This window comes from Lissotriton vulgaris, chromosome 5 (genome assembly GCF_964263255.1).
Source record: "Lissotriton vulgaris chromosome 5, aLisVul1.2, whole genome shotgun sequence".
NCBI lineage: Eukaryota > Metazoa > Chordata > Amphibia > Caudata > Salamandridae > Lissotriton > Lissotriton vulgaris.
Genome location: NC_141693.1, coordinates 370,465,108 through 370,487,288, shown reverse-complemented (window position 1 = coordinate 370,487,288; position 22,181 = coordinate 370,465,108). Strand labels below are relative to the sequence as shown.

General features: G+C 52.4%; 1 protein-coding gene across 14 annotated transcripts in view; it reads left to right on the top strand.

Moving 5' to 3' along the window:
• UBR4 (ubiquitin protein ligase E3 component n-recognin 4) overlaps positions 1 to 22,181 on the top strand; it is a 1,723,360-nt gene that overhangs the window by 1,001,027 nt on the left and 700,152 nt on the right. For all 14 annotated transcript variants that reach the window (XM_086921716.1, XM_086921718.1, XM_086921717.1 and 11 more), the window contains one exon: positions 15,307 to 15,484. In XM_086921716.1, the coding sequence (XP_086777842.1) occupies positions 15,307 to 15,484 (178 nt within the window). The remainder of the gene's footprint in view (positions 1 to 15,306; positions 15,485 to 22,181) is intronic.

The window sequence follows — 22,181 nt, the reverse complement described above, 5'->3', positions numbered from 1 at the left end:
TTTTATACAAGCAAATTGGTCCGAGTTCAGTCTTTGAGTGTGACATTATTTCTTGCCTGAGTATGTGCAATAAATGCTTAACACTACCCTCTGATAAACCCTTTTTGCTCACCCACACCACCACTACTAGAGAGTAAGGTATTATCTACTTTTACCTCTGCCTACCTTTGGGTTTCCACCGGACTCTGTGCACGGTATACCTTACTTTGGTATTGTATATACAGAGCCAGCTTCCTACAAAAGTGCCTTGAATATTGCTCACTTGTTGTGTATGATGAAACTGGGAGCGCAGAAGTATAGGCTTCTGGCATAGTAAAGCTTGGAACTTATAAGTGTATGGATTGTAGCTTAAATTGATATCCAAGGTATGGGAAGACGCATCAGTGTTTTCATTATGTAGAAGGTGCTCTTTGTGACCTTGTTACATCGTGGTATCAAGGATATGTCTGACTACATTTCACCTAACATTGATCTCTGTGTTGAGCCTTCTGTGAATACTCATCATACATGCTTTTATGGCACGAAGGCAGTTGCCATGTCTTTACCTTGTAGATGACTTTTAGGTCAATTATTTTTAGATGTATTTGTTTCATATGCATACTTGTAACAAGTGACTTTGAAAGATCGGATTCCTGTTAGAGGTTAAGTGGCTTAGTAGATTATGGCATCCACTGTAGGGGCCTGTGTTTGACCTCATTTTTTTTTTAAACGTTTTTTATTGCAGAACCAAATGCACAGTACATCATTCAATATGGGATCTGTTTGCGCAGATACATCGCCCCCTGATCTCTGCCCACCGGCACATACACAGCCTTTCAGCCCACATCCCGAAGGCCGGGCGGCGTCATTTGTTTCCGTGGTGCATCTTTACATTGTCTATCAGTTATGGTTATTGTATGAGTCAATCCGCTGTCTGCTTTTCAAGTTTTCCTCCCCTTCCCCCTCTACCACTGATCAATTTTCGTCCAGTTTCGTCTAGTTATATCCGGTAAACATTCCCACCCTCTTCCCCCCAAGTGTCGTCGCCTACGCCTATCGCTGAGATATAATGCCATGTGGTGGCGATCTGAAAGAGACACGTTAGTGATAGATTCCTTACCTTAGAATATCCCCAGGCGTCAGACTGGATCCGGAAATTTTTGCGTAGCAATACCCCTGCGCGCTGGTAGGCGTCGTCTGCGGCTCCGCGTCCGTCGTCGGCGTCGTGAGCGCCGGGATGACGTCATCGGAGTATATAGACGGCGCCCATGCGCGCTGACGTCAGTTCTTCTTTTTTCCGCGCCAGCTAGCGCAGATCCGGAAGAAGCTCTACCCCCAGTCACTTTTTGACTGAAAACTTTTTTGATCTTTTTGATCCTCTACTTAGTCGATTCTCGACTATCGGTGCCAGGGATGCCCGGGTTCAAGCCTTGCTCGAAGTGCGGCCGACTCATGTCGGTCACGGACCCCCATCGCCGGTGCCTGAAGTGCTTAGGCCTCGACCACGACGATCGAACCTGTGACGACTGCCGGGCCCTGACGTCGAAGGCTAGGCGGGAGCGGTCCCGCAAGCGTCTCGAGCTGAGGCAGTCGGCCCCGCGCCGCTCCAGGTCCCGGTCCCGGTCCCACGGGAGGTCGAGGGACAGGTCGCGAGGTCGGAGTCATCGACGCTCCGGGAGTGGTCACCGATCGTCTGGATCCAAGTCCTCAGGTAAGAGGCATGAGAGGTCGGAGCGACACCATCGGTCCTCCGACCCGCCCCGTCGCTCGCTCGATGCGACCGGGGGTTCGGGCGACACCGCCCACGCGGCTCCGCGGGAGTCGCAAGCGTCGCCGCCTGCCCCACACCTTCGGGTCCCTGGGCACGGCGCGTCGCAGGAGGAGGTCGAGAGGTACCTCATGGCCATGAGGGCCCTCCCTCCTCAGTCGGTTCCCGTGGCGCCTTCGGGCCGATCGGCTCCGTCTGGAGGTCCTTCCGGGTCGGGCGCTTCGGCCCCGACGACGTCGGGTGCTTCGGGCCCGGCGCCGCTGGCGACTTCGGTCCCGGCGCCGCGCGACCTCGCTGGATCCGGCTCCGGATCCGGGACCTCGCCGGTCGACCTTACGACCTCACCGGCGCCGTCCCTTCAGGTGTCGTCCCCGGCAGCCGTAGTGGTTGCCGACCCCAATGCTTCCTACGGTCCACCTCAGGCGTCGGAGGGGCGCCGCTGGGCGCCGATTCCGTCGGCCGTCGGAGAATTCTATCTCCGCGAGGAGGCCCTGGCTGTTCATCCTGGTTTCCAGGAGCTGAGTGACGAGGAGCAGTGGGAGGGGTCCGAGGACCCTCTGGCACGTGATTGCCAGTCTCATCAGGACTGGACATTTGAGCTTGGGGAGGCCAGTGGTATTGACACATCGCCAGACACTGGATTTACGTCGCCCCCGACTGTGGCTTCGGAGGCGGGTTCTGCTTACAGTGTAGTGTTGACGAAGGCAGCTAAGGCCCTAAACCTTGAGCTCCCCGTCGCGGCCGTGAGGACTAATCTCCTCACTGAGGTACTCAAACAGCAGTCCGGCTCCGCGGAGCCCCTTCTGCCGTTCAATGAGGCCTTGTGTGACGTTCTGCTGGGCACTTGGTCCAAGCCCGCCACAGGTCCCCCTGTGGATAGGAACGTGGCCAGACGCTACCGCCCGGCACCGGGCGACCCTTGCTTTTTGTCCACCCACCCCACCCCCGAGAGCCTGGTCATCCAGGCCTCCACTTCCCAGACCGCATTCCCGACGGCCCCGCCCGATCGGGAATCCAAGAGATATGAGCAGTTCGGGAAGAAGGTCTTCTCGTCTGTGAGCCTAGGGCTCCGGTCTGTGAACACCAACTGTCTCTTGGGCCGCTACACCCACACTCTGTGGGACACGGTTGCGGAGGTGCTGCCACAATGCTCTGAGGAGGTCAGGGCTAAACTCAGCCAAACCCTTGCGGACGGCCGAGATGCAGCACGCTTTTCCATCCGGTGTGGGCTGGATACCACGGACTCACTGGGCAGGGCGATGGCAACGACGGTGGCGGTTCGACGCCACGCCTGGTTGAGGTCCGCCAATTTCTCGGCCGATGTCCAGGCTACTCTCCTGGACATGCCGTTTGATGGCCGTCGCCTCTTCGGCGACAAGGCAGACCATGCGCTGGAACGTTTTAAGGACTCCAGGGCCACGGCCAAGTCCTTGGGTCTTGCGGCCCCACGCCAGCAATCGGGTGCCTTTCGCTCCTTTCGTGGCCACGGAAGGGGCGCCCCACCACGGACCGTCAGCCACGCGCCGCAGAATGTTCAGCAACGCGGTGGCGGCCGTGGGAACCGCCGTGGCGGTGGTCGGGGCCAGCGGCGAGGCCAGTCCACACCTCCCTCAGCAGCCCCCGCCTCAAAACCTTCCTAGTCCGAGTTTTCAGGCCCATGTGACGCCTGTGGGAGGCAGGGTTCGCCATCACCTCTCCCACTGGCATACAGTCACTTCGGACAGGTGGGTGCTGCAAATTGTCCGAAGGGGTTTCTCCCTCCCCTTCGAGTCTTCCCCTCCATCCATGCCACCTCAATGCCACCGTGTGTCGGGGGATCACTTGCGACTTCTGCAAGAGGAAGTTTCGGCCCTCTTGGCCAAGAGGGCCATCGAGCGCGTTCCTGGGCCAGAAGTAGGACGTGGCTGTTACTCCCACTACTTTCTGGTACCCAAGAAGGGCAAAGGGGGCCTACGCCCTATCTTGGATCTGCGGAACGTCAACGGCTTCCTCCGTACGGAGAAGTTCAAGATGCTCACTTTGGCTCAGGTCCTGGCTGCCCTGGACCCAGGAGACTGGATGGTAGCGTTGGACTTGCAGGACGCCTATTTCCACATCCCCGTCCTGCCGGCCCACCGGCGTTACCTGCGGTTCACGGTAGGCCACGAGCACTTTCAGTTTACCGTGCTCCCCTTCGGCCTTACCAGCGCCCCACGGGTGTTCACGAAGGTGATGGCGGTGGTCGCAGCCCATCTGCGCAGGCAAGGGGTGTCAGTCTTCCCCTACCTCGACGACTGGTTGTTGAAGGCGGGCTCGCCCCAGACAGTCGTCAGCCACCTCCAGACTACGGCCGACCTCCTGCACTTGCTGGGGTTCTCCATCAATGTGCCGAAGTCACACCTGTGTCCCTCTCAGAAGCTCCTTTTCATCGGAGCGGTTCTCGACTCGGCGCAGTTTCGGGTTTACCCACCCGAGCAGCGGGTTCGGGATATTCAGGCTCTGATTCCTATCTTCGGGCCGTTATCCCGGGTCTCGGTCAGGTTGACGCTGCGGCTTCTGGGACTGATGGCCTCCTGCATCCTTCTGGTGCGTCACGCCAGGTGGCGGATGCGGGCTCTGCAGTGGGACCTGAAGTTTCAGTGGGCCCAGCATCAGGGCAACCTGTCCGATCATGTCCTGATCTCGGAGGGCACTGCGAGACAACTGCAGTGGTGGCTCACGGACCGCGACTGGATCAGTGGCAGACCTCTCTCTCTACCCCAGCCGGAGCACGTAGTTGTGACGGACGCGTCCCTCCAGGGCTGGGGAGGCCACATGGGAGAGGCGGAGATCAGAGGCCTCTGGTCTCCGGCGGAGTCCCGGCTCCACATCAACCTTCTGGAGCTGCGGGCGATTCGTCTTGCACTGAAGGCATTCCTCCCCTCTGTCAGGGGGAGCGTGGTGCAAGTGTTCACCGACAACACCACCGCCATGTGGTACTGCAACAAACAGGGCGGTGTGGGGTCGTGGACCCTTTGCCAGGAGGCTCTGCGCCTCTGGCAGTGGCTGGAACATCAGGGCGTGACTCTGGTGGTTCAACACCTGGCAGGTTCTCTGAATGCCAGGGCGGACGAACTCAGCCGCCGGTGCATGATGGATCACGAATGGCGTCTGAACTCGGACGTGGCGCAAGGTCTCTTTCGACAGTGGGGAGAGCCTTGGTTAGATCTATTCGCCACAGAAGAGAACGCGCAATGTCAGCAGTTCTGCGCGTTGGAGTTTCCAAGGCGGCACTCGCTCGGAGACGCTTTTTGTCGCGAGTGGAGCTGCGGCCTGTTGTACGCCTTTCCGCCTATACCACTTCTGCCCAGAGTGCTGAAGAAGATCAAGCGCGACCGGGCCCAAGTTATCCTTGTGGCTCCGGACTGGGCTCGAAGATACTGGTATCCCGAGCTACTCAGCATGTCAGTCGATCCCCCGATTCGTCTGCCTCTTCGGGAGGACCTTCTGTCGCAGCAGCGGGGGACGGTCCTGCACCCGAACCTGTCCAGTCTCCACCTACAAGCTTGGAGATTGAGCGGCGGCAGTTGAGGCCATTTGACTTGCCTCCCGAAGTCTGTGACATCATTCTGGCAGCCAGGCGTCCCTCCACTAAGTCGGTATACGCCTGCCGGTGGAATAGATTTGTGGCATGGTGCGCAGCAAAGGCTGTGGATCCCCTCTCTGCACCCCTTTCGGAAGTGCTGCTCTTTCTTCTTTCCCTTGCCCAGCAGGGCTCTGCTCTGGGCACTCTTAAAGGGTACCTTTCTGCTCTTTCTGCCTTCTTGAGGCTACCAGATCAGCCTTCTTTGTTCAAGTCCCCTATAGTGAGTAGATTTCTGAAGGGCATCACACACATGTTCCCTCCTGTTCCCTTCGTGATGCCCCAGTGGGACTTGAACCTTGTTCTCACCTATCTGATGTGTGCTCCCTTTGAGCCACTTCATAACTGTCCTCTTCGTCTCCTTACGCTGAAGACGGCCTTCCTGGTTGCCATCACCTCTGCCAGGAGGGTGAGTGAGCTCCAGGCTCTTTCTTCTTCTCCGCCTTTCCTGTCTGTTCATCCTGATAAGGTGGTGTTGCGTACACGACCTTCCTTTCTGCCCAAGGTTGTCACGGCCTTCCACATCGGGCAGTCCATCACCTTGCCCACCTTCTTTCCGCCTCCGCATCCCTCGAAAGAGGAAGAGAGGCTCCACCGTCTGGATCCAAAACGTGCGCTCTCCTACTACCTGGACCGCACTCGCCAATTCCGGGTGGATGACCAACTCTTCGTTGGTTACGTGGGCGCGAAGAAGGGAAAGGCTGTACACAAGAGGACCATCTCCAGGTGGATCATCTTGTGCATCCAAGCATGCTACTCCATGGCGAGGAAGGAGCCCCCGGCTGGATTGCGGGCTCATTCCACTCGGGCCACGGCAACGACAACTGCCCTGGGCCGCGGTGTCCCCCTGCAGGACATCTGTCAGGCAGCCACGTGGGCCTCGCTGCACACGTTCGCAAGACACTACTGCCTGGACAGTCAAGTCCGGAGGGATGGCTTCTTTGGCCGTTCCGTCCTCCAGGACTTTCTGGTGTGATATTGGTTCGCAGACCCACCGCCGGGGTTGGTATTGCTGGGGTATCTATTCTAAGGTAAGGAATCTATCACTAACGTGTCTCTTTCAGATGCACAAGTTACTACTTGTGTAACGATATATCTGTAAGAGACATTAGTTAGTGATAGATTCCTTACCGCCCTCCCATCCTCCCCGTTCTGCGAACCGATATTTAGGGTTAAGGTCATCCCCTTTCAGGGCCCTAGTTTCAATGGCACCAGTGTTAGTTCTATCATGGCTCTGCGTATCTGGCGCGGAAAAGCTGTGTTATCAGAACTGACGTCAGCGCGCATGGGCGCCGTCTATATACTCCGATGACGTCATCCCGGCGCTCACGACGCCGACGACGGACGCGGAGCCGCAGACGACGCCTACCAGCGCGCAGGGGTATTGCTACGCAAAAATTTCCGGATCCAGTCTGACGCCTGGGGATATTCTAAGGTAAGGAATCTATCACTAACTAATGTCTCTTACAGATATATCGTTACACAAGTAGTAACTTGTGCGACAGAAGCATCTTACTATTTATCCGGTGTGTGTGTCTGGTGAGGGTACCAGCACCGTGGCAGTCCCAGTTAGGCCCTCTGGTTCCCCTGGCTCCTCCTCTTCCTCCTCCTCCACTGAGCTATCCCTTAGTGCCTGCACTAACATCTTCCAAGCCATCGCTGCCTCCTGGGTCCGCTCATCTGATCTGCGATGGGCCAGTTGGTATCTGATCGTGCTCTCGCCCGCCGCCCATTTTAGAAATTCGTTCAGCCATCTCCGATGTGTCGGGCTCGTTTTTGATTTCCATCCCTTAGTCAGTTCCCTCTTAGCTAAGAGTAGGCCCATGTCAATGATTTTGCTCGATAGTTTATTTTTGGGCGTGTGCGGGAACCAGTGTAGTATACTGACCGCATTGTCGTACTGCAAGTCCCCATCCGCCACTTCATTTATTGTGTTGCCTATTTCTCTCCAATAGGTCTGTAGGTGAGGGCAGTCCCTCAGCATATGCACTAGGTCCGCTCCTATCTTATTACATCTGGGGCACGCCGCGTCCTCAACTCCAAAGTATTTCGCAATCTTGCTCGGGGTGAGGTAGGCCCTATGAATAATGTAGAAGTGAATCAATTGGAAACGGGCATTTCTAGGGCTCTTTCCAGCCCTCCGCACCAATTGGGACCACGTGGTGTCTAAGATTTCCATCTGCAGGTCTGTTTCCCACTTGGCCTTCAGTGTCGCCAGAGGCTGTAGAGTCTCACTCAGCATCCTTGAGTAGAGGCACGTCACTGCCTTAAAGGTGCCCGCCGCCATCATAGTATACTGGCAAGCCAGTGTTGTCGTCGGTTCGATCAGTCCCTCTCCCCAATGCCCCTGAATGGCCCTCACCACCGCCGCGTGCAGTAAGTAATCCCCCCTCAGGAGGTCGTAGCGCTCCTGCAGGGTCTGATACGGGGTCATTACGCAGTCATCGTATAGATCCCCCACCATCAGCAATCCTGCGTCCTCCCATAACTGTAGTCTCGACCAATCTCCGCGTGTGGGAGTGCTGTCCCCATGCCCAGTAGGATTTCGGGCGCATACGGGTGCCTGACTCCCGCTCTTTTTTGCGAGCGGTTCCAGCATAATCGGAACGTCCGTTCTTCTTGGGACAGATCCCGGAGCACTAATCTTTGCTGCAGGGCAATGTAAGCCAGCACATGACGAGGGGTGCCGTTGTTCCCCTCCTGATCTGGCCCGCGGTAAACTCTTGCAATTTCTTGCGTAAAAGTCTGTAGTTGGGCAGCCAGATAATAGAGCTCGAAATCCGGGACCGCCAGGCCACCCTCGTCTTTTGGGCGGGTCAGCGTTGCTAACGCAATTCTGCGTCTTCCCTTCCCCCATAAGAAGGATGTAATCGTCGATCTCAACTGCCGGAAAATCGCCCCAGGTACCCAAATGGGGAGAGTCCTGATGTAGTATAACAATCGCGGCAGGGCTATCATTTTCAGAAGAGATATACGACCGCCACCGACAGAGGCAGGGTAGCCCAAAAGGACATGCTGCTCTGTAGAGCTCGGATACAGCGACCTATATTACCGTCTAGCATGTCCACGGGCTCGTGGTTTATATGTACCCCCACTTAGGTCAGGCAACTAGGTTCCCATCTAAGCAGTGGGCGGGTCAGGGGCTGCTCCTCTTCCTTCCGTAGGGGGAAGAGACTGGTTTTAGACCAATTAACTCTTAGGCCTGACAAGTCGCCGAATCGCGCCAGCAGTCTCTCTGCGCCTTCTACAGCTCCCTCGGCATCTTCCAAGAATAGGAGAATGTCATCTGCATATAGTGAGATAAAGTGCTGGGCCCCTCTGAATTCCAATCCTTTATAATAGTCACCTCGCCTGGCCATTGCTGCTAAAGGTTCCACTGCTAGCGCAAACAGCAGGGGAGAGAGTGCACACCCCTGTCTGGTGCCCCGCCTCACTTTGTATTGGTACGACACCAGAGTTCCGACCTTCACCCTTGCTCGAGCTGATGAGTATAATACTTTCGTCCAGGTAATGTAGCCCTCACCCTGACCAAAACTCTGCATCACTCTATATAGGTACTCCCATTCCAAGCTATCGAAGGCTTTCTCTATGTCGACAGCCAGTACTAGGGGAGCCCTTGCTTCCAGAGGCGGGTCACCTACCAGTCTGAGCAACCGTCGGATGTTGTGCGTCGTGTTACGGGTGGGTATAAATCAGGATTGGTCCTTGTGGACCAGTTCTTGCATGTGGGTCAGTAACCTGGAAGCCAGCACCGTGCTCAGAATCTTGGAATCTGTCGTCAGCATAGACAATGGACGATAGGATGCCGGATCGGTGCTCTCCCTCTGTGGTTTTAGTAGGGGGATCATTATAGCTTCACACATAGATTGGGGGAGTCGGCCCTTACCCTTGGCTTCATTGTACATTACTTGGAGCTTTGGGGCCAATTGGTGTAGGTATCGCCCATAACAGGCAGTCCCGTCTATACCTGGGGTTTTGTTACGCGCCATCCGCTTTACTGCTCCCCTTATTTCCGCCAGCTCTATTTGGCCACCTAGGGCTTCTGCTTGTTCTTGTTCCAGCCGTGGTAACTGCAGCTCGCTTAAAAAAGCGTCTATTTCCTCCCCCTGGTCCCCCAGCGCACTCTTATACAATGCCTCATAATATGACCTGAAGCTGTCCAAAATATCCGGTTGTGTATTGCAGATGTGGCCCCCTTCCCCGGCTAAGGCCAGTATCGGGTGTTTGTTCCTAGTGGGGTTCGCTAACCAAGCTAGGAGTGTTCCAGTTTTATCCCCCTCAGCATGTGACTTTGTTAGGTATGTTCTATAATCAAAACTACGAATGCACTCCACCTCCACTGCTACAGCCTCCCGCGCCTCGCAGACCCTCTCCTAAAGTTCGGGCCGGTTAGGGCGCGCTAGTTCAGCTTCCCTCAGCTTGCGCTCAGCTTTTTCTGAGTCATCTAGCAGAGTCCTGCGCGCCCCGAATATTTCCCTATGCAGTGTCCTCTTACTACAGTTTTGAAGGCGTCCCACTCCACTGCTCTGGTAGAAGCGGAGCCCTCATTCTCTGCGAAGTATTGTGAGATCCTCTCTCCCAACGCCTCTCGGAAAGGTGGATCATCCAGCGTGTCCGGCCGTAGCCGCCACGCCGGAATCTGCAATATTTCAGTCATCCAATCTAATGTCAGGAGTAGAGGATTATGATCGGATATTGTGCGCGCCAGATACTCAGTTCGGGCCACCGCAGGGAGCACCGCCTGGGAGACCAGGAAGGTGTCAAGGCGGACATGGAGGTCGTGTAGGCTGGAGTAAAATGAATAATCCTGCTCCGCCGAGTGTTGTGTACGCCAAGCATCTGCCAGTTCCCACTTTCCCTGCCATTCCGATCTGCATTTCGCCAGCCTGTGTATTGGGGATGCATGCAGTGGTGGATGCGATCTATCCAGTACAGTATCCGCTATAGAAATAAAGTCCCCCCCCCCCCATCAGGACCGGCCCTGTGAGATAACTGCTAGTTCCCCGGAGAACTTTGCAAAGAAGGGTGCTTGGTCCACATTAGGTGCGTAGATACTACTAAGTACGATGTGCCGGCCTCTGAGTTTGCCCTCAACTGCTACAAATCTTCCTTCAGGGTCTACTATGTGCCTGGTTACCTGGAAAGGAGTACCCGCTCTTATCCATATTAGTACCCCTCTAGTAAAGGCGGAGTACGTAGTGTTGTAAAGATGTCCCCTCCATCTACGCTGTAGCGCTGTCCCCTCTTTCTTTGTCAGGTGAGTTTCCTGCAGAAACGCTATGTGTACCCCTCTTCGGACCAGATAGGCATGAATCTTGTGTCTCCTCGCCATAGTATGCAGTCCCTTCACATTCCAAGACACACATTTTATCGCTCCTGCATTAGCCATTGTCCCACAGTGTTCGATTTAGTTCAATTGCGCTTTGTCTCCAGGCATCAGGCATGACACTTGAGACACCCCAACTTCTCTAGGCCCCAACCCCCCCCCAGAACAGGACCTAACTTCAAAAGAGTTGCTCCCATCCAAACTGTATGTGAGCAAACGTGCTCTCAAGTCTACCTATTCCGCAGTCTGCACTGTGGAGGTCCTAATTCACGGTTGTAACCGTGAGTGCCTTAAGGGCAGTCGGGGTGTGGTCTAGGTCCAAAGGTAGAGGCAGCCGCCCTCCCCGCCCCCAATTGTTAGCAGCGGTCTGACATCCCGATAGTTGACCCCCACCGCAGTACCTTACAGTTCGTGAATCTTTTCCGCTGCAGGAATGTCCCCCTGTCGCTTGGTGCTTATCAAATGTTCAGGATCTCCTCTGACGTTTGTGGTGTCACCAGCGGGCCCTTGGTGCTGCGTGTCTCGGAGTTCTCTGACTCCGGCCCCGTGTCTTTAGTCTCCGAATTCGAGCCCCGCCGCGATGAGGAGGCGCCCGATCCCGACAATGATACTACTGCCTGTAGTGCAGCCTGCCGCTCCGCCTCTGTCTGGTACACCGATGGTTTCTTCGATCCCGGTCGTCGCCAGCGCAACCTCTGTGATTTCCGCGGCTGCGTCCCTGTTCTCTCTCTCTCCTCTTGGACCCTGGCACCGTCTGTGCCCGCTTTATAGGTTTCCCACCAATCCCAGGCATCCGCCGACGTGGGGAAGAAATGTGTCTTATCGTCTAAGACAACTCTTAGTTTGGCTGGGAAGAGCAGGGAGTATCGAATGCCCTCGGTTCGTAGTTCGCGTTTGATGGACAAAATGGAGGCCCGCAGTTTCTGCGTCTCAAATGTGTAGTCTGGGAATAGGGTCACTTTACTGTCCGCTACTTGGAACGGTCCCGCGTCGCGGGCCCTCTGAAGCAGTAGGTCTCTGTCCTTGTAATGCAGTAGTTTGGCCACAACTGGTCTTGGGGGTAGACCAGGCTTGGGGGGTCCAGCCGGGACACGATGAGCTCGCTCCAGGGTAAAGAATGGCGATAGGCCTTCCGGCGCCACTGTGGTCTTCAGCCAATTATCCAAATACCCAATCATATCATCCGCCTCTGTTTTTTCCAGCAGACCCACTATCCGAACGTTACTGCGCCGGCTTCTATTTTCAGCATCCTCAGCTCTCCTTTCCAGCGTCTGTATCCTGCCCAGGGCGTCCGTAAGCCTGGCTTCCATGTTTTTATGGGCTGGGCTAACACCTCCATAGTGTCTTCTACCTCTTTGACCCTATCTTTGAGTTTGTCGTGGTCTGCCCTCAGGAGTCCTAATCCCGAAACCACCTGCGCAATATCGTGTTGCAAAGCGTCTTTAGTTGCCGCAATAGCCTCCAGGATGTGGTCCTGAAGCTGCTGCAGGTCAGCGGGACCCGCAGGGCCACCCTCCGACGATTCCGGGGTCGCAGCTCCCTCGGTTTTACCTTTAGTTTTCCCCATGGTGGAAGGTCGGGTCTCGCACCAGTGTCCGTGATCTGAAGTGTAGTCCTTCCAGGCTCAATATTGTGTGTCATGGCCACCTCCAGTGCACAAGCTCCGCTGCTAGTACCCCACCAGGGGGGTCGTGTTCAGTTTCGTCCCCAGACGGGGCTCCACAGGCCCCCCACCACTCTCAATCCGCATCTTCGTCGTTCTTGTGGCCGATTTGGCTGCAGCTTCTCCGGGATTGAGTAATTCGCTCACGGACTCCCGCGGGCCTGCGATCTCGGTGGTCAGTGAGAGGGAAAGGATTCCAGGGCGTAGGCTGTGCCCTATACGTGTCTAGATCTCGCTCCTTGGCGGAGTCTTCTCAGCGGTCCAGTCCGCCCCGCCCCAGGGCTATCCGATGGCTCAATGGCCACTCCGCCGCCGTCCTTAGCTCAGGCCAGCTGCCGGACCCCCGTCCTCGCTCTGCGTCCGCCCTGTGCTCTCAAGGCATTGCCGCCTGGGGTCCCAGATTTCTGCACTGCCTCCAAGTACGGATGAGGGGTACGCAAGTCGCCGCTGGAGACCCAAGCAGCAATCCCCTCCAACTAGGATACTGTGCAGGGCCCTCTCGAGAGCGTCCACCATCCAGTGTTTGCTGCTCCTGTCCGTGTGGTTCGGGTGCAGGGCCGCCCACGGTCAGTCTTCCCAACAGGGCGGCCGCAGGTCTCCAAACGTCTCTCAGGGCCCCCTGCCGGCCCAAGACAAAGCCGCCTGATGGGGGCGAGCAGCACCCCTTGCTTTCTTGATCCCTCCATCCCCTTTGGCCCTGGGCAGGCCCCCCACCTTCACACTCGGCGGTGGATGCCACTGGACGCTCTCAGCGGCAGGGTTCGGTGAGCAGTCTCCTCCCCGGTCACTGAATAGGCCAGGCGCCGTGGCGTCTCCTGGATGTCTCTCACCGCAGCTCTCACCTCAGTCGCACGAGGATAGGCGGCGCTCCGGTCGCTCTCCCAGCGGGTCAGGGGCCAGCCGGGCAGCTACTGCATCCGCACCTCAGGAGCTCTCCGCACCTCCGGCCGCCATCTTGGCTCTCGGGTCTCAGCCTGATCCAAGCCGAACGCCAGCGGGTCTCTCAAGTGCCCCAGGGCTCGCCACAGCATCGTCGGGTCACTCACTCTGTGGGACGGTCGCTTCTCCCCGTCCTTTTTGCCTCCGGGGAGGCGCCTCCAAGCAGATGCACCTCTAAATCTCTCCCGGCATCCGAGACGTCCGCTATCTTGTACATCTCCTCGTTCCGACTTGCGATCACCTCTTTCTCTGCTGGCGGGCTAGTACACCGCTCCACTGTCCACTCCGAGGGTGCAGCGCAGGTTCACACCGCCTCCGGTTCGCAGGTGGAGGTTCCCGCGAGCATCACCGCACTGTTTTACAGGAGAAATGCGGGGATCGGTCTCAGAGCTCTAAGCTTGTGCCGCCATTCCCTTCGGCTCCGTAGCCACGCCCCCCTGTGTTTGACCTCATGGTTAGTTTCAAATCCCAGCGGGTCCACTCAGCCTTTCATCCTTCTGATTTCGATAAAATGAGTACTATAGAGTTGGGTAACAAGAAACATCTGTTATTCAGTACCAGGATACCCTTCTGGGTGAACGTGTGCTTTACAAATTCACATGTTATGTTAAGTAGATGTTTAGTAAGGGGAGATTGATAAACCCCTGAGGGATGCCACAATATTGGAGGTGAGGGGCTGAGGTGAATGATGTTAGGTAGACTGAGCTTTGTCTGTCTTTGAGGTATGAGCCAATTCATTTCAGAGCATTTCATGTACTCCAAGATAATGGATTCTGTGTGTGAGCATATGGTCGTGTGGACAGTGTCAAATGCCGCTAATAGGTATAGAAGCTGTAGGCCAGTCACTCTGTTTTTGTCCTTTGTGAGTTTTAGGTAATTCAATATGAATACAAGGGCTGACTCTGCACCTTTACTTGGTCTGATTCCACATTGGTTTGACAGTCATTTTTGTCAGTACATTTGCAAAAAAAGGAATAAAAACTGATCTTTAAAATATTTTCCCTAAGAAGGGATCATTCGATATTGGTACGTCGTTTATTTGGATGGGTTGAAATTCTTCTTCTTGGGGAGTGGTATAATGAAGGAGGTTTTCAACTAGGTTGGGAAAGAACCTAGTTCCGGGTACTTCTTGAGTATGCTTCTAGCTAGCTCTCCTATCCAAGTAGTGTGAAGCATTACTGTAAAATTTTTGGAGGTGCTTGTCATCACAAGCAGACCAAAACATCACCTTCAGACCAGTGTGTAACTATTTTTCTGAGAAAGTGTTGAAAGTATTAATTATCTGAGCATTGATGTTGTCCCTCTTTATGGTGACTGTCATTTGTAGTGGGGAGAGAGTTAACTGAGTTTTTTCCTTACGGTCGTTTTCTATTTTTTCAATTTTTGAGATTAGTAGCATGAAGATTGTCACAGAATACTGGTGATTACAGTGTGTCTGTATTTTGGCATGCTGGGTTGAAGAATTGTCCTAAAATGCTTTTGGGAGATCCTACTGTTGAGCTCCAAAATTTCCTTTTCCTTTTGTTTGAATAGATGATCAGTTGGTTTTGCTTGAAGTATGGATTGACGTCTGATGTAGTGGAATATATTTGGAGATTGCCTGAAATGTTAAGATTGCTTATCTTGAGAAGTGTTACAGCATGACTATGTTTTTGAGTAGCTTGGGAGAATGATTGGTATGCGTTTGTGGTTTGATGGACTTGGGCATCAGTTAGCGTATGTCTTGTGTTTGATAACTAAGTGAAAGGGTTGGTGGGCCATTGTTTGGATAGGTTGCAGATGGAGTACTTTGGGATTGTTGTATATGTTCTTGGATGATATGGCTGTGGTTATTATTGAATGATTGGTGTGTTTGGATAGATTGTCTGGGGCAGAAAGGCCATTGTGCTGAATGATGTTGGCATGGATTAGTGGCTTACTGTGTAGAGCAGAGAAAGCATTGGTGAGTGATGCAGTTTGGTTAGTTTAGGGTCTGGTTTGGCTCCTGATGTAGTTAATACATGGCTGGATTTCTTTTTTTTTTCCTTCAGTCGGAGTCCATGGTTCTGGATACATCCGAGAGCGTTAATAATGGGAATCCTTCCCCTCTTGAAGCATTGCTGGCTGGAGCTGAAGGATTTCCTCCAATGCTGGACATTCCTCCAGATGCAGATGATGAAACCATGGTTGAACTGGCTATTGCTCTCAGCCTGCAGCAGGACCAGCAAGGTAAGAAAACAGTCAACACTTCGCTTTCAGGTGGATATACTGTAGCCCACTAGCCTACAGCAGCAGAAACTACGATATTAATATTATTATTCATGAGTGTTTTTATTTCTTATGCTACAATCCAGATAGTCTCACCGGATTCAATTATTAAAACCTAACTTAGTGTTTTTGCCATCTTGTTGACCATTGATGATCAGTTGAGCCACACCAGCTGGGATTTGAACCTTTGATCTGCACATCTTTGGTCTGATATTCACCCCACTGAAGTTGCCTCATCAAAATGCAACTCCAGTAGATCCTCCTTAATCTTTAATCTTGGTTAACAAACTTAACCACTTCCATGCTTGTGACAAGGTCAACTCGTCATGGGTTTTACCTGCCCTGTGCTTATGACGAGTTGACCTTGTCACAAACAATGGGATTTTGAGAAATGCAGCGCACAGCGGGAATATTCACTTGCAATGATGTGGTTAATACTGCTGCATGTCCATTTTGGCTTTTTGATCTATTTTTTAAATGGTTGCCACTTTACATGTTTTGCCCTAATTCATCCTTACTGTAATAGCCAGGGGTGAAGCTGTGGAAGCACACATGCTTAACTGTCAGAAATGATCTGCAGGTTCCAAAAACCACAGTGACTTCGCTGATGCCAGCCCCTTTTCTCCATATACCCGAGACACGGCATGGTATCTCAGAAATCAGGCTTTAAGCTGTATTTGCTGCAACAAGCCGGTATCTGATTTTAGAGGATATGTGTTTCTGCAGATTCAATAGGTGCCTTCCGGGCATAGGAATAGATTCGGTAAATTGCACATAGAATTTATCTGAAGGTTGTAAGAAGGTGGGTCTGCGCCCTGGTTCTACGATAGTCGAGGCGAGTGGACTCCGTCAGAGACCAAAGGACAAACAAGAGTAGAAGATTGGAGCTGATATTATAGACTGGGTGCCGTCTACTTGGCACTTTTGCGATTACTTTTCGTGCTGTAGAGTAATCCCTTCCTGCAAAGAAGCGCTGTTCCTGTGTTGTTGCTGTCTGGCCACTTCGCCACGCCTCGCGGCCCCCGCTTCGCGGGAGCCGCTTGTAGGCTTAGACTCTCTCTGGGGAACATCCTTTCTGCCTCCCTTCACGTGCTTTGAGCACCAACGCGCCCCTTGCAAGCTGTCATCTGGTCAACAGGGGTAGAGGCGGGACTGCGAGGACCAGCATTCCTAGCGGCGTGGATCGGCCGCAGCTGGTCCTCTTCCCGCCCCCTCCTCCTCTTTAAAATCTGTGTGGAGTGAGTGAGCCTTGGGACCCTTCCTGCAAAGAAGCGCTGTTCCTGTGTTGTTGCTGTCTGGCCACTTCGCCACGCCTCGCGGCCCCCGCTTCGCGGGCGCCGCTCGTAGGCTTAGACTCTCTCTGGGGAACATCCTTTCTGCCTCCCTTCACGTGCTTTGAGCACCAACGCGCCCCTTGCAAGCTGTCATCTGGTCAACAGGGGTAGAGGCGGGACTGCGAGGACCAGCATTCCTAGCGGCGTGGATCGGCCGCAGCTGGTCCTCTTCCCGCCCCTTCCTCTTGTTTTTCCTTCATAGCTTGTGTGGACAACGCGCACGCGGGACGCGCGCGGGGCAACGGCCGGGGCGAAGACCGGGCAAAGAGCGGGCCGTTTGAGGCCGTTCGAGTACGGCAGAGTCCGGCCCAGGCCCACTCCCCCTGGACGTTCTGAAGACCACCCAAAATGCCATTAAGATCAGGGAAGGAACGTACTGTACAAATCAACACATCTAATGGCGTCGTCTCTGGCCCCTTGGACGCTTTTATCACCCGGGCCACTGGCATCTTAGAAAAGGAAATTGCCATGGTTGAGAAAAGGCTCTCAATAGACCTGATTAGTGGAAAACGATCCTCGCTGGGGGCTTTAGCTACATCTGTCTCCCCTGCACCATCTGTACCCCATACTGCCTTCAATTGTGTCCATACCACCTCTACGGACGCAATAGTCCATATAGAAAATATTGGGGGTAGCCTGTCCACAAGAGACAAAATAATGGAAAAAAGGCTTAGTATTAACGACTCTAAAGATACGCAGGAGATTGGGATGGTGGATAATGACTCTGTGATTAATGAGGAGCAGGATTTTAGCCAATTATCCGGAACTCCTCTTCTTAATCAATCCAATATCTCTAATCCTGTTGTAAAGGCTAATTCACCTATATCCAACTCTGCCCCAATACCAAAAAGAGAAAACGGGATTCTAGAATGTCAGGGGAAAGAAATATGACACCCAATAAAGCAAATACAGTCCAAGGGGAATGGCGCCAGGGGCCCGAGCCCCAATTAAACCTGCTAAAACCCTCGGTGCCTAACAATAATAATATGCTATGTTCCTCACTTTTGGCTTTGGGTTCCTCCACTACATGTCCCATGTGCCTCAATAGTGATGAGGCTCTGCTGGCAAAAATGGAGGCCATGTTTAAAACACTACTTCTACCAGTCCTGGAGCGGACTAGGCTCATGACCTCAAAGATCGATAGTATGGAGGGTCTGATCCAATCAAACCACGCAATGTTGCAAGCATTGTGTGGCTTAAATAATAAGGGCACTGTTAATGCACCAGCACCAAGTAAGGCACCTAATAAGGTTACTAGTAAGAATATGGAAAACGGCAAAAATTCCCTCAATAAAACGACAGGAATAAATAACACCATAGCTAAGAGGGGTCAAAAAACCAATACCTCTTCTACCATCTCTTCTAAACCAGGTGTTAGTTCTCAGACTCAGATACTAAAGCCCCAAACGAAAACAGAGGCTAAACAAAATATGGTTGGGCGCCAACACATGGGTCCTCAAATACAATCTAATATAAATCGTCCTTCACCAATTTCTTCAAGAACTCAAAATACTGCTTCTACCAGTCGCAGGGAGGGGGGGCGTAAAAGGCCAAACATCCCCAGTGTTGATCTTCCACCCGAAGCGGCCTTACACACCATCGTTTTGACAGGCGTAGCACCATTAAAACCAGGATCTAGGGAATCATATGGTGACCTTCGTAATAAAGTCACCTTTTGGCTGAACAAAAATCGCCCGCTACCCCCCTCCACTCCTACGGAGATATTGTATGTGAGGAGAGTAGATTGGGTGGGGCCTGAGGCTAAAGATCTAGAAGGAGACTGTATCCTTATATCGTTCAAAGACTCATGGGTAGTAGATGCTATTAAACGAGTACCCAGATTTGCAAGGCAGGGGGATGTACAAACACTAGATTTATCCTACTTCTACCCGCGCAGGCATATACCCTTCCAATCCTATCCTCTGTTCCGTAAAGGTCCTGCTGCAAGACATCCCATGGTACTGACCCCGATTGACTGCCAGCGCCCCTTTCTCTTTAATCATTTTGGCCCCCTTTCTGGCTTGGAAGCTATAGATTGACTTAACAATCCCTTTAGCGAGTCTCCGACTGGTAGTGTGATAGCCCAAGTCCCCAGTGATTATAACGTGGTATGCCCAATTCAACTGACCAATCTAGTTGACGGGGAGGGAGGCCGAACATATCTGCCAAACAGCCCTAGACCACACGAAGTTACCCAGGGGTCCCAGATCGAGGAGAAAATCACTGCCCCGGTAGACTGTGTTAAGCATCTAGTGGATAATGATGATATAGGGGCTGCTCATGGATCTGTACAGCCCTCACACTCTTTGTTGCCAGGCAATTTGAATGACCATCTAAAAATTTTGTCCTGGAACATAGCGGGTATTAAGGCACGCCTTGTGTCTGCGGATTGGTCAAGTTTTATGGACAACTACGATATTATCCTGTTGCAGGAAACATGGGCAACGGAACCTGTCCATAAGCTGGGCTATACTAACTTTTTCAAACCCGCAACTAAAGGAGGTAAAGGGCGGGCCGCAGGTGGCTTGTTAATCTGGGTGAAACAATCCCTGGGCTTTTACCCAACAGAGTTCCCAGTGGAGAATCAGGATCTGTTATCCATTGTTTTAAACAAAGGGAACAAGCAAGCTATGAATATTATTAACATCTATGCTAGAGGCCTTCCTGGCGGTCGATGCCCACCCCTGTTGAACCTTGTTGATCACATGATAACGAAAATGGTTGGAGGTATTACTACCATCATTGCTGGGGACCTAAATTGTACTATAGAACCTGTGCTAGATATGGGAGACACATGGACTATGGCAGATGATTCTGCTTGGGGTATTCCAGACTTACAAGTGGAGAAGATGGCTAAAGCTACAGAGGCTGCAGTGTCCTGGACGGCCTTTTGCTTACAAAATGGGTTCAGGGCATGTAATGGCCGCTCTGCCTCTGATGCGAAGGGAAAAAGCACTTTTGATAATGGCCATAGGCAAAGCCGCATTGATTATATTTTACTGGACATGGAGCATTGGGCTCTCTTAATTGATATGGTAGTTTTAGAGCGCCCGGAAAGCGATCATAACCCACTGTCCCTATCGATGAAGACACCGGATTTAAATAGAAGGAAGGCACCATCTGCAACCTATACAGGGGATGTCCTACTTACCAATGATAGGAGGAGATTGAAGTGGTCACAGGTTATAGAAGATGAATGCTTATTAAATAATATCAATGTTGTAGTAGGAAATGCACTTAATGAAATGTTGCAAATAGATATGTCGGGGTGGAGATTGGAGCTGCAAATAGTGTGATGGGTGTTCATATTAAGTGCTTTGACAGCTTAAAATCAATGCTATCCAAACCATGTAGGAAAGTTGTTACTAAAACTAATCCCTTGCCCCAAAAATGGTATAACAAGGACTGTAGAGAGGCACATACAGCTCTCATCTCTGCCATTAAATCTCGGGACATGGTTAAAGTGAGAGCTGCTAGACTCCATTACAAAAAAACCCTTAGCAAAGCCAAAAGGGAGTGGGAGGATGAGTTCTGGTCAGATCTTTTAGAGGCATCATCCTCTAATAACCAGAAAAGGTTTTGGGAGTTGGTTAAATGGGGCAAAAACATCGACTCTTCTACACCCGGAAATAATGTGCCACTCGAGGATTGGGTATCATTTTACTCGGCCCAATTTAGAGCTGGGGACGATGATACTTCAAATCCCTCAGGCAATCCACTCACGCAGACCCCAGAAAGCGGGAAACTCACCTTTACGGTTGCTGAGGTTGAGCTGGCATTGGCACTTACTCTCTGAGGCAAAGCCCCCGGTATGGACCTAATCCCGGCGGATCTTTTTAAATCTAATCCCACTTTGTGGCTCCCGTATATCACTAGAATAGCTAATACTTTGGCACTTGGAGCTACAGTCCCGAAATCCTGGAAAGGGGCAGAAATAGTTCCAGTCTATATAAAGGGTGATAAATCTATTCCAGCAAACTACCGCCCTATCAGTTTAATCGACTCGATTCAAAAGATAGTGGCGCGTATGGTTTTGGGAAGGGTCCAGGGTTGGATAGAAATGGAGAACATCCTGTCCCCCATGCAGGTGGGCTTCAGATCGGGAATGAGCACCATAGATCAGGTTTTTAGATTCTGCCTGATATATTGGAAGGAGGTTTGGTTAGGTGGTGGTAACATCTATGCTGCATTCATTGATCTGAAGTCCGCCTTCGATCTGGTGCCCAGGGACAGGTTGTGGGGTGTGCTGGTAACTTTGGGATGCCCACCCGAATTATTGGACCTTATTATAAGACTCCACGAGGACAACTTTGCGAGGGTGAGGTGGGGGGGTCAGGGACAAGTCACAGAAACTTTCCCCGTAACCCGAGGCGTCCGCCAGGGGTGTGTCCTGGCCCCTACCCTGTTCCTCCTTTTTATCAACCAAGTTGTTAAATTTTTCTTGGATACTCCCACTGATGCCCCAATGTTGGCAGGGATGAGGTTCCCGCTACTCATCTTTGCAGATGACACTCTAATCCTCTCTAAAACACGCAGCGGACTACAGCGGGCTTTGGACCGCTTTGAGGAGTTTTGTGCCATCAACAACCTGGTAGTCAACGTGGGGAAAACAAAATTTATGGTCTTCACAAAAAACCACCCAGTCCGAAGTTCAGTGAAGATGAATGGAGCAAACCTTGAACAGGTTGATACCATGACCTATCTAGGGGTCACCCTTGATAGCCGTCTGAGATGGAAGGATCAGATCAATATGCAACAACTCAAACTTGCCAGGCTTACTGGCTGTCTCGTTAAAGAGCAGAAGGAATCAATCACTAGACGGGTCCTGCCGGCCCTTAAGATCTCTGATGTTAAAATCTCTACAGCCATCTTATATGGCGCAGATCTATGGGGTCATATGGACTTGTCTAATCTGTATAAAACTCAATGTAGATTCCTCCGAAACCTAGTGGGCCTTCCACAGTCTACACCCTCGCTCCCTCTCTGCCTAGATCTTGGCACCCCCCCATAAATGAAATGGCAAGATTTAGGTTAGTGGCATTGTGGAGACGAATATGGACATCCCCAGACTTATTCCTTTTTGCAAAGGAATTGTCAGAAGTTAGGTCCATCAGGGGTTCAGGGAAAATACCATGGCTCATTGCTGTAAAAACAATTCTGATAGACATGGGCTTGGAACATCTTTGGTCATCCCCACAATCTAATCCCTTCCCACCTAAAGATGAATTTAAATCTCTATATTGGGACACTACCGCCTAAAAAGAGTGATGCTGTCCAATAAAAATGACCTCACAGGCAGGTTTCTAACATTCAAAATTGACCTA